The sequence below is a fragment of the Maniola hyperantus genome, chromosome 9 (genome assembly GCF_902806685.2).
Source record: "Maniola hyperantus chromosome 9, iAphHyp1.2, whole genome shotgun sequence".
Classification (NCBI taxonomy): domain Eukaryota; kingdom Metazoa; phylum Arthropoda; class Insecta; order Lepidoptera; family Nymphalidae; genus Maniola; species Maniola hyperantus.
The window spans coordinates 13,879,632-13,891,499 of record NC_048544.1 but is presented as its reverse complement, the minus strand read 5'-3'; the positions used below and the strand labels follow the sequence as shown (position 1 = coordinate 13,891,499).

At 41.2% G+C, this 11,868-nt stretch overlaps 5 protein-coding genes across 5 annotated transcripts in view; 2 read left to right on the top strand and 3 right to left on the bottom strand.

Moving 5' to 3' along the window:
- Positions 1 to 2,751: 2,751 nt before the first annotated feature.
- LOC117985386 (ataxin-7-like) lies at positions 2,752 to 5,834 on the bottom strand. The gene has a single exon (XM_034972083.2). It carries the CDS (start codon positions 5,329 to 5,331, stop codon positions 3,562 to 3,564), a length of 1,770 nt encoding a protein of 589 aa, XP_034827974.1. The 5' UTR covers positions 5,332 to 5,834; the 3' UTR covers positions 2,752 to 3,561.
- Positions 5,835 to 6,481: 647 nt separating this feature from the next.
- On the top strand, positions 6,482 to 7,455 carry LOC117984891 (mitochondrial inner membrane protease subunit 2). Its single transcript, XM_034971552.2, has one exon. It carries the CDS (start codon positions 6,670 to 6,672, stop codon positions 7,162 to 7,164), a length of 495 nt encoding a protein of 164 aa, XP_034827443.1. The 5' UTR covers positions 6,482 to 6,669; the 3' UTR covers positions 7,165 to 7,455.
- Positions 7,456 to 7,525: 70 nt separating this feature from the next.
- On the bottom strand, positions 7,526 to 8,462 carry Tcs1 (Threonyl-carbamoyl synthesis 1). Its single transcript, XM_034971994.2, has one exon. It carries the CDS (start codon positions 8,311 to 8,313, stop codon positions 7,576 to 7,578), a length of 738 nt encoding a protein of 245 aa, XP_034827885.1. The 5' UTR covers positions 8,314 to 8,462; the 3' UTR covers positions 7,526 to 7,575.
- Positions 8,221 to 9,244, bottom strand: Polr3K (RNA polymerase III subunit K). The gene is made up of 2 exons (XM_034971995.2): positions 8,928 to 9,244; positions 8,221 to 8,663 (listed from the first exon to the last, which is right to left on the bottom strand). Exons 1-2 carry the CDS (start codon positions 9,066 to 9,068, stop codon positions 8,478 to 8,480), a joined length of 327 nt encoding a protein of 108 aa, XP_034827886.1. The 5' UTR covers positions 9,069 to 9,244; the 3' UTR covers positions 8,221 to 8,477.
- A 252-nt stretch (positions 9,245 to 9,496) lies between these two features.
- schlank (ceramide synthase schlank) overlaps positions 9,497 to 11,868 on the top strand; it is a 28,278-nt gene continuing 25,906 nt past the window's right edge. Inside the window, exons 1-2 of the mRNA XM_034971838.2 lie at positions 9,497 to 9,806; positions 10,959 to 11,079. Of these exons, the coding sequence (XP_034827729.2) occupies positions 9,628 to 9,806; positions 10,959 to 11,079 (300 nt within the window). The 5' untranslated portion in view covers positions 9,497 to 9,627. The remainder of the gene's footprint in view (positions 9,807 to 10,958; positions 11,080 to 11,868) is intronic.

Here is an 11,868-nt window from a genome sequence, read left to right as displayed (position 1 = left end):
CATTATGTCTGTCGTTGAGACCGACAAAATGTCATATAGGTATGAGTGACAGAGACTACGCTCTACAAAGCCGAAATGTCATTCTAAAGGCCGATGTACATTACTTTCTGCCGAGTGCTGCGTACGTACGATATGATCTAAATGGTATTATATCACCATAATATTTTAATGTGCCTGATGGGATCTCCCATCGGCAACATTACAGTAACTATCCGACTTAAAAACTGGTCAAGCGCGAGTCAGACTCGCGCACCGAGGGTTCCGTACTCGGGTATTTTTTTCGACATTTTGCACGATAAATCAAAAACTATTATGCATTAAAATCTGTTTTATAATACACAGATAAAGCCCTTCCATATTTTACTTTGAAAATTGCAAATCCTAATTATTTGTCCATTAACAAATTGTAATTTTTTGTGTGGTGTAACCACAAATCCACGCTTTTCAGATTTATTCCTTTACTTGTGCTATAAGACGTATCCTACTTGCCTAATTTCATGATTCTAGGTCAGTGATGTGGTTATCTTTATAAGTCTATGTTCTAGGTCAACGGGAAGTACCCTATTGGTTTTCGTGACAGACACGACAGACAGAACGAAGTGAAGTGAGGAAAAACGGAACCCTTATAGGAATAAGGGTTCCGTTTTTCCTTTGAGGTACGGAACCCTAAAAATTCGTTAACACTGGCCATACACAATCAAAACCGTCAAGTTTTCAGCGGACTATGAAGCGTCGTCCAGTCAACCGATAGCTATACACCGTCAAGTGTGCATGACATGCACACTGATAGCCTTATACAGTCAATTGATCATGTATTTTTTTTTAATAGAGATAACGAGCAGGCGGGTCACCTGATGTTAAGTGATTACCGCCGCCCATGAACATTAGCAGCACCAGAGGAACCGCTGATGCGTTGCCGGCCTTTAAGGAATTTCTTGGTCCGCCCCTTGAATAACCCCATGTTGTAATCTAGTGGGAACACCACCCATGGGAGTTGGTTCCACAGTTTGCATGTGCGTTTGTTTGGCCAAGGTAATGTTAATTTTGGGTAACCTGCTGTGCCAATGCGTAGAAAACTGTCCGAAACACTGGTGGGAGCCTTCGGCCGTGGGTAGTTACCACCCTACCGGCAAAGCCGTGCCGCCAAGCGATTTAGCGTTCCGGTACGATGCCGTGTAGAAACCAAATGTGTATGGGTTTAATAAAAACTGCCATACTCCTTCCAGGTTAGCCCATTCCATTCTAGACTGCATCATCACTTACCAGGTGAGATTGCAGCCAAGGCCTAACTTATATCGAAAAAAAACCACATTCAAACCAAACCGCCGGATCTCTAGAAGCTATTAACTAATACGTAGGTGAGCATAATATTGAAAGAATTGAGGATATTTGAAAATTCAGCCCGGGGTAAAATAAAGGAATTTTTCGTTTCCCCTTAGGGAATTGAAAAATATGTCCAACTAAATGATGTCCGTGGTCCTAGCCTGGTGGTTAAAACTTCCGCCTATTCGAGAGGTCGGGGGTTCGATTCCAGGCATACAACTCTAACATTTTGAAGCTGTCACTTGCTCTAACGGTGAAGGAAAACATCGTAAGAAAACCTGCATGTCTGATTTCTCCAAAGTGTTCTTAAAGATGTGTGAAGTCTGCCAATCTGGCCAGCGTGGCTATAGCCATGACCTTTCTCCTTCTGAGAGAAGACCCGTGGTCAGTAGTGAGCCGGCGATGGGTTATCATGATGATGAAATTATGTCCGCTTTAGGTTTTACATTTTCCGGGATAAAAAGTAGTCTATATCGATGCCTGCCGGAGGTAACGTAATTGAAAGACAATCCAACAAACAAATACACTTTTTTTCTTCTAGCTTACAGATTAGCCGACAAATAGACGCATTTATAATAATACTAGATGATGCCCGCGAGACTTCGTCCGCGTGGATTTAGGTTTTAAAAATCCTGTGGGAATTCTTTGATTTTCCTGAATAAAAAGTAGCCTATGTCCTTCCCCGGGATGCAAGCTATCTCCAGATTTCATTAAAATCAGTTGAACGGATGGGCCGTGAAAAGATAGCGCACACAGACAGACATACAGACACACTTTCGCATTTATAATATTAGTATGGATGGCTAGTGTTGCAAAAGTTGTTATATTTTGTTGTTAAATATTTGTTAGCTTTTTAGGATCCATTTGTTAATCCGATTTTGACGAAATTTGGTACAGAGATAGTTTGCATTCCGGGTAAGGCTACTTTTATCCCGGGGAAAGTCAGTTCCCATGGGGCTTAAATGGGAAAATAACTAACATGGACGAATTCGTGGGCATAAGTTAGTTCAAAAAATTGGTACTTACTGTTTTTTTTGTGACTAACTGTCCCGTTGGTCTAGTTATTAGCAAATTCAACTGCCGAACGCAAATCGAGATCGCGATCTAGTCCTGGGTTAGATAAAAATTTATAGGGTTTTTCTGCCAAGAAATTTTCATCAGCCGCCCCAAGTTAGCGGTGTTATACGCTCGTGCTTCGGGGAGCTCGTAAAGGCTCCTTGGTCCTGGGCCTAATCTCTCTCTGCTCATGTAAAATGGTATCGCATCGACTATGACAGTAAGAGAGTATAGTGCACCAGTTTTAAAAAATACTGTTGTACACTAGGACTTTATATTATAATACTTGCTGCTATATTGGTTAGATAGTCTCTTTATCTGGAACAATTTTCATGGATGAATGACAGGTAGTTAATTAGAAAACTGCTAGACCTATTTTGATAATTTATTTCGCATTGATTTTAGTAGATAATTTTCAGGATTGATACTGGTATAGGTATATTGTATATAATTTAAGTACCATACAATTTAAGTTGGACTGTTTTATAAAAAAAAAATATTGTAGGGCCTGCCTAATCTGATGAATCGTCATAATTAATAAAAATTGATAAATAATTACTAATTGAGATAATTTAATAAAAAAGTTTACCTTTTCAATTAAAGTATGCTACGGTTTTAATTAAAATTACGAATTGTAAAAATAAAAACAATTGGTAACAAGTGAGTCAGTACGAGAACTGCCGCGACTTTCACCAGCCGTGGGAATCCATATCAAACCAGTTCGTGAGGTGTTCGCGAGAATTAAAACAAGACATTTTAGTTATTGAGGTATTTTCAAAAGGAGGCGATTTACTATTACGGATAGACTTATTTAATAGTATTTATATTTTTACATGGAAATTTTCATCACATTAAACATTAATCCTAGGCCATTTTCAGTATTCATTTCAGTATCAACAGTGAGTTACGTCAATCGAAAAAATACAACCATTCTGCATAATCTATCAATCTGTCGACGTCCGACGGCGATGCGTCGGCGATAAAAAAATCTTATAAACAATATACAAAATAATACAAATATTAGTTCACCTCTTGACAAAAAATGAGATTTAACATTATCGTAACATTTATAATCCGTCGGGGACAAAATTCGTGATTATAACATTTACAATGCGATTCGATTCTTTACAGAAAAATAAATATACAATTACTATGTGACTACACAACCGGTGATGGCTCAGTTCAGTACTTCTCGTCGGCCAGCAGCGGGTCCAGCGAGAAGCCCAGGTCCAGCGCGCCGCCCGAGCGCTTGCCCTTGAGCGGACGCGGCCGGCGCTCCGCGAGGGGCGCGTGGCCGTTGAGCGCGTGCCGCACGTCCGCGCCGAACAGCTCGCTGAGCGCGTGCTGCCGCCCCGCACTACACGTCACTATCAGTTTCCGCACTTCCGGCTTGTTCGCTTTGCTCGCGTTGTTCATGTGCATAGTCTTGGACAACGACAGGCTCTGCCCGTAGTAATTGTTCACTGCACTGGTAGTCTTGCTCGACCGCGAGAGCGACGACTTGATGTTGCTCCGCACGGTCGCGAACTTCTTACCTAAGGTGACCGCGCCGCCCGCGTGCGCCGCGTTGAAGGTGCAGAGCGCGAGCGGGCGCGGGCTCGCCGCGTACCAGCACACGTCGGCCGGCACGAGCGGCGGCGGCACGTCGGGCGGCGCAGGCGGCGGCGGCACGGGAGGCGCGCGCGGCTCGGCCGGCAGCGGCGGGCTCAGCAGCGCCGCCAGCGCCGCGTCGGGCAGCGCAGGCTCGTCGCTCAGCAGGCTGGCGTAGATGTCGTGCACGTGGCGCTCCAGCGCCGGCGTCGGCTCCGGCAGCGCAGCCGTCTGCTGCGCCGCGTCGCGCGCCGCGCGGTGCTCGGCGAGCAGCGTGTCGAACGGCTTGGCGCGCCCCTCCACTGTGCGCCGCAGCGACAGCGCGTGCGCCTTGCACGTCAGCGAGCGCGTGCACGGCTTGGGGTTTTCCGCCGTCACCACACCACAGTGTTTGTTGGGGTCGTACTCGCGCAGGTTGAACTTGGTCTTGCTGGCGCGGCGCGTCGATGCTTTTGTCGAGGGCGTCGTCGGCGCTGGTTTTAAAGCTTGAGCGTTGAGTAAACTAGGATCTATCACAGATGGCAGCATGGGAGTTGGGTCGGTTGCAAATTGTAAACTAGACAAGTCAGCATCCGTTATAGTGTACCCGGCCAGCGAGGCATCTACCGTGGGATATAAGTCTTGAGTTTGTACGGGGTCGGTGGTGGATGGGAAATTGATCTCCTGCATGTTGCCTATGTCCTGTATGATGTTCTTCCAGTCGGCCACGTTGGTGATGTCGTCGGCGCTCTGGATGCCCTCGGAGTTCATGATGGCGAAGATGTCGTCGGTGAGGTTGTCGCCGAGGGGCAGCTCCTCGGGGTCCTGGATGCTGACGACGGGCAGCTCGCCGCTCGCCACGCTCACCTGCACGTCGGCGGCGAGCGCGGCCGCGGCGGCCTCCTCCAGCAGGCGCAGGTCGGGCGCCGCCGCCAGCGCCGGTAGCTCCAGCGGCGCGGGCGGCGGTTCGCGCTTGTGGCGCGCGCGGCCGGGCGCGGCCTTGAGCTTGACGGCGGGCGGCGGCGGCGGTGGCAGCGGCTCGGCGTGCGAGTCGCGCAGGTGGCGGTAGGCGGCGCTGCACTTGACCAGCTCGCCGCACATGTGGCACACGGCCGCGTTGAGCTCGTCCATCTGCGGGAACAGGCCGTGCAGGCTCATGCTGTCGTAGCGCAGGCGGCTGACGCCCGCGCGGCGGTAGCGCGGCCGCCCCTTGTCGCGGCGCGCACCCGCCTTGCCGTCCACGGCCGCCGGCGCTGTGAACGTGGCGCCATCGTCTCGCCGCGGGGACGGGTGCCCGATCTCGCTGACCCACAGGTCCCACGGCTTCTCGATGCACTTCAAGGGGCTCACCGCTTTCGCCGCGAAGGGGAACTCGCCGGACATGCTGGGGCATCTACTGACCTTCCGAATGAGAAACTCCCCGCGTGACCTCAAGGGGCTCCTGCCATAGCGATCGACTCGCTGTGCGATAGGTTATTATCCCATATCTGTGTCGGAGTCGGGTCCCGCCGAGCGCAGAGTCGGAGTCACGTCTCTGTTCATCGCTCACTTCATTATTTACACGCGCGAAACGACACAGTGTTTTGATTGTTTTAGCTTTTATATTTACAGGGACAGATGATCTATCTCACTGACAGCTGATTATGCAGGTTGTAAGTTTTTCTCGACCACGGAACACTTCCATCTGTAGGCAGTCCTTTCTAAATGATTTTTCGATCGCAATTTGTAGAAACTTTCATTTATTGACTTAATTTTAATTGATATTAAACTTGATACACACAAATAAATCGTCTACATTTTCTGTTTGATTGGTGGTGGTTGTAATTTACTACAGAAAGCATCAACACTTTTTGAGTATTTTTGTGAGCTAAATCAAACTTTATAGTCTATGATCATTCACTCAAAATTTTAGTGACGCGACAACAATAAGGCTAAGTGTACATTAAAAGAACTGCACTAGTTACGGGTAACATTGTAAACGTATCAAACATTGTGAATCGATGCGAGTGATGCGACGGCCGACGGCGCGGCGAGCAATGAAAAAATAATAAAAAATCCGGCGAATCAGACTCGCGCACCGAGGGTTCCGTACTCGGGTGCTTTTTTTGACATTTTGCACGATAAAATATATTAGGTATGCTTAAACATTTAAATAAAAATCTGTTTTTAAAATATACAGATAAAGCCCTTTCATGTTATGATACCCCTTTGTACTTGGTATAATTATCTTACTTTGAAAATGCTAATTATTTGTTCATGAACACATATTTTTGTGGTGTAACACAAAATGATGGTTTTCGGATTTATTCCTTTGCGTGTATAAGACCTATATTTTTATACCTACCTGCCAAATTTCATGATTCTAGGTCAATGGGAAATGATGCAATATGAAATATATTACATTACACAAATACAAATAAAATAAGTAAGAATGCAAAATAATCGTAAAAACCGGTTGGGGGAAAAAATCACTTGAGTGAGTCTGTATTTTTCCGTGGTATTTTTTTCAAAATATGTCCATTTGTCATTCATCTGTCAATGTCATTGACCTTTCGCTTCGCTGAAAATCATGATAATCCTTGAAAATCGAATTTGAAAACATTTTAAATGTGAAAAAAATTTCAATTAGTTGATTATGCTCACTAAATGAACTATAGAAAACTGCAATAAAGCGACTATGTCTAGGATTTTTGTTGGTCAAAATTGCACGCCGGCTTATTAATGTGGCTTAAAAGCTTTTTCAAATCGGTGCTCTTCGGTATACCAGTTGGGATAACCTTTCTGGACACTGTGGGTTATGTTGCCAGGGTGGAAGGGATTTCTATGCAGCCTGTGCTCAATCCCGAATCAAAAAACACTGACTACGTATTTCTATCGCGTTGGGCGGTGAGCGACTACGAAGTGAACCGTGGTGATATAATATCGTTAGTGTCACCGAAGGATCCCAACCAAAAGATTATTAAGAGGGTCATAGCCTTAGCGGGTGACGTCGTAAACACGCTCGGCTACCAAAACCAGTATGTGAAAGTACCTGAAGGACATTGTTGGGTCGAAGGTGACCATACTGGCCACACACTGGATAGCAATACATTTGGTCCAGTATCTTTAGGTCTGGTTAATGCAAAAGCTGTATGCATTGTGTGGCCACCAGCCAGGTGGCAGAGTTTAGAAGCAAAACTGCCCGAAAATAGAAAACCTCTTAGTGTATCAATATGACAACGTAAATTTTTGAAAAGTTCTGTGTTAATTTATGCATGTAAATAAAAAGGGCAAAATGTTAATTAAGTTTAAATTTTGTGTGTCCATGTTTAGTGCTACTAAGTAGATAAAAACTATTTTCTCAAAGGATGAACTTATGTAAATAGTAATGCAATTTAGTAAATTATTATGCTATTGCTTTCTTCAAATCTCATTTAACTATTTATATTGTGATACAGACAGTTACAGTAAAAACATTTGACTATTATTTATAATAATGTACAAAAAATAAAATTTTGTTTACCATGATTATTTTTCTTCATTTTTTGTATTTTAAGTGCTAGACATTATTAAAAGGAATATTTAATGAAACCTGATAAATAGTTAATTAAAATTATTTAATACACATTTTGTACAAAGTTAATATATTTACAAACTAGTTAGACCATGTCTTTCGACTACATCAATAATTCTATCATAAGAAGTTCCCTTCCTTATAATTTTATAAGTACCCTCTATGGACAAATCTATAACTGTAGATCCCGTTCTGTTTTGCTCTAGACCTTGGCTAAGGACACCACCATCAAATACGGCACCCAAATATCCATACAAGTGCTCAAACTCCTTAACACATAGAGTAGAAGGCTCATTACTAAAATTAGCACTAGTTAACGCCAATGGTTTATCAAACATTTTCGTCACTTTATTTATAAAGTTATGATTTGGTATACGTATACCGATTTTAGTTGTGTGTGGATTTAAATATGGATTATCAAGATATTTAGTTTTTTCTAACACCACTGTGACAGGCCCAGGTAACAAACTGCAGAGTAGTTCATCATTTAGATGTGACGCCTCACCCCATTTCCTTATATCTGTTATGTACGTAACACATATAGCTACCGGCTTGGCTGAATCCCTTCCTTTGATGGTATATAACTTTTTTATTGCCTCTGGACAGTTCGCACTGCAGGCTAAACCATATATAGTATCAGTGGGTACAGCTATAACATGACCTTTTGATAATAAGTCTGCAGCTTTCACAAATGATTTTTCTTGACCACAAGGGATTACAGAAGCCATTTTGTCAATCTTCATCTTTGGGGATACACTTTTCTTTCGCACCAGATAACTATTATGAAAGTTTAACCTTCTTATAATGTTCATAGTCAAACTTAAATCAAACTCATATCAATGGAATAAGATAATATGGCTTATCGCATTAAGAGCTTCTGAATGAATGAAGAAATTGGCTGTTGAAAGAACTTTTGAATGAAAAAATTGCCTGTCTAAAGCAGCCGTTATGTTATTTTAAAGAACTATTAACAAGTTTAATCCCGCCAGTTATGTGCACACTTGTGGTTGCAGCATCGGTAGAATGTAGTCATTGGTTCATCAGCAGAGCGAGTTTGTAGCTGCATGAAGAAAGCTCGACCGTGGCTACACTTGGGGCAAACTGCATCAGTTGAATCTACGTTCTCCCATGCGGCTGCACCGCCCATAATATAATCTAGTTCCTGAAAGAAAAAGTTCTCTTATATATCAGTATCCTTATTATAAATGCGAAAGTGTGTTTGTTGGTTTATTGGTTTGTCCTTTCAATCGATTAAATTACTAATAAAGACTAAAAGGTGCGCAAAAATATACAGAAAATAATGCTGCAAGAAAAGTAAATACTAGTCCAAACTATCAAGCTCTATCTATCTATCATCGCTTAGCAATATCCAAAACAGTTAAGCATATTATGACGATGCAATTTTATCAAAAATGTCAACATTAACCTTCAGTTTAGGGAAAGTGCGGGACGACACTTTCTTCTTTATATTATACACATAGGGGCACGTGTTACAAGCGTACCGGAGCCCTGCCTCGGGACCTTCTTCCACCATAAGGATGTTAGCACAAGTTGGGCAAAATAACATCGTTCATAACTCGAGGCTCAATTATTAATTCTTACTAATAATCCATTTAATCAGTAATCTTTATACTTTGTAAATATTTGCATTTAAAAATTGAATTCTTTTCGCATATGTTTCGTGTTTGAAAAATTGAATATTGCACTTGTACACGATTATTTTTTCCTTGAACAGCAGTGGTATCCTACTCTATGGTTATGTCAATTCAATTAATTGACAGTTGAGTTTATACATTTTGGTGTTGGTCTTTGGTAAATCAGCTTGGAATCGAGCTGGAATCTTGATGTGTGTAGAATAATTTATGACCATAGACTAGAGTGAAATGCAGAAACAAGTGTCACTTGTCAAAAACGGTTGTCACTTGTCAAACTCTATGGTTATCAATTGTCAATTTCTACAAATTTCTGTCAAATGAATCAAAAGACATTGTTTTTTGCTGTGGTTTGGACTTGATCTCGATTAGGTGCATTTGCAGCGTAATTTGAATTTAAATAGTGATTAGATGACTGTGGGATAGTGTGTTTGGTTGGGAATTTGTTGCGGTTGAACGCGTTTGGTGTGGACAATGTTACGTGCTTTGTTAGATAAATTCTGGGACGAAGATGTGTGGCTGCCTCCGAACACCACTTGGGACGATATTGCTCCTGGTCCTGATAAAGCAGTGGTTTATGCAGACTACAGGCACCTTCTCTATCCTATACCTTTGGCCATCGTGCTCATAGTTTTACGGCAAACGTTAGAAAAGTAAGTAAATTTCTGTATCGAAAACTGATAGTATGATTGTGTGTCATATAGCCGATTCTTGCCCAGATACCTACGATATCTGACTCACAATCGTAATTTTTATCAGTTATATCGTAGATAATGTATTGTCTTGTCCTTATTAATTTATAATATTTCCTGAAACACCCATGTTATAGGTGCAGTAGTTCACCATTCTTCCTTAGTCTGATTTAAGATTTAATGGGATGATATTAATAAATTATGCGTTAATAAGAATAATATATAAGAAAGCAACCATAGGTTCTTAAAGTAATAATAAAATACTATAATCAAGTAACATCCAAATAATCTATTTTGTAGCCTATTTATGCTTCAAAAGTAAAACAAATCACTTATCTAACTCAAATAAAACAACCGACTTAATTCATTACTTTTTATAATAATTAAACTTATTTTAAAATAATTGTGAAAACTTATTATCAGTACCTAATTTTAAGATTATTAAGATCAATTTAAGCTGTTGGTTTTCCAAAGAAAATAAAATGATTAGTTAATAAGGCAATTAAATACAATATAAGGTTGGTACCTTTACATATCCATAATATGATTTGTTTTATGATATTAATTTTTTTATTGTAATTGAAAATCAGTTGAACAGATGGAGCCAAAAGGGAACAGACAGACAAATACATTTTCAAATTTATAATATTAAAGTACTAACGTATACCCTAAACCATTTTTCACTAGTCATTGAATCCTCCTCCACAGTTAGAATAGAAAAGAATATATTTTTAAATCATCAATTAGGTTACTTTTGTGTCTTTCTTTTTATAATGGTGTACAATAAAGGATGTTTTTAATTTTTTTTTAATTCGGAATCTCACCTGGCGGTAAGTGATGCTGCAGTGTGAGATGGAAGCGGTATAGCAGTTTTTATTTAACCCCCCCCCCCCCTTGTTCCTACACGGCATCGTACCGGAACGCTAAATCGCTAAGCGGCATGGCTTGCTGGAAGGGTGGTAACTAGCCACGGCCGAAGCCTCCCACAAGACCAGGCCAGAAATTTAGATTTAAGAAATATATATGACAACAGCGCTTAGCACTGTGCCAGGAAGGTCGTCAAAAATTTAAATTAGTATGGATGTTATAAATAGATATATTATTTTGTTGCAGATATATATTTGCACCGTTTGGCAAGTCATTAGGCATTAAGAACACAAGATCAAAGCGAGCACCACATAATCCAAAGTTAGAGTCAGCGTATGCGGACTGTCCTAAGATTAAACATAAGCAGGTAATAATTTTAAGCTTATTTCGTGGTTTAACGACATATTTTAATGTATATAACGGGTACATACCATGATTAATTTTTGTTTTTAATTGTTGATACGAACAAGAAAGAGCGTAGTTTGCTACTGCCCTTGACACCTCGAATTTCATCTCTCGCAGCACCGCAGTCTCGTCGTGACCACGTCCCGTGCAATTGGGTTGAAATATCGATAAATAAAAACAAAAATTAATCATGGTATGTACCCGTTATATACATTAAAATATAAGCAGGTAAGTCAGTTTGAATCATACAATTTAATTACAAAGTGGTATCTTTATGAATCTGGTTTGTGATTGAATTAATGCTATAAGAATACATGATTATAGGTTATCAATTTTCTATGTTGTAGGGTTGTCCAACTAATCCATACTTCCATATCCATACTAATATTATAAATGCGAAAGTGTGTCTGTCTGTCTGCTAGCTTTTCACGGCCCAACGGCTTAACCGATTTTGATGAAATTTGGTACAGAGGTAGCTTACGGAAAATCAAAGAGTTCCCACGGGATTTTAAAAACTTAAATCCACGCGGACGAAGTCGCGGGCATACTCTAGTTTTTTAAATGAAAATAAAGATCCTTATTTAAAATTATGTGATGATGCCCGCGACTTTGTCCGCGTGGATTTATGTTTTTAAAAATCCCGTGGGAATTCTTTGTTTTCCGGTATAAAAAGTAGTCTATGTCCTTTCCCTGGGATGCAAGCTAACTCTGTAACAAATTTCGTCAAAATCGGTTGATTGGATGGGCCGTG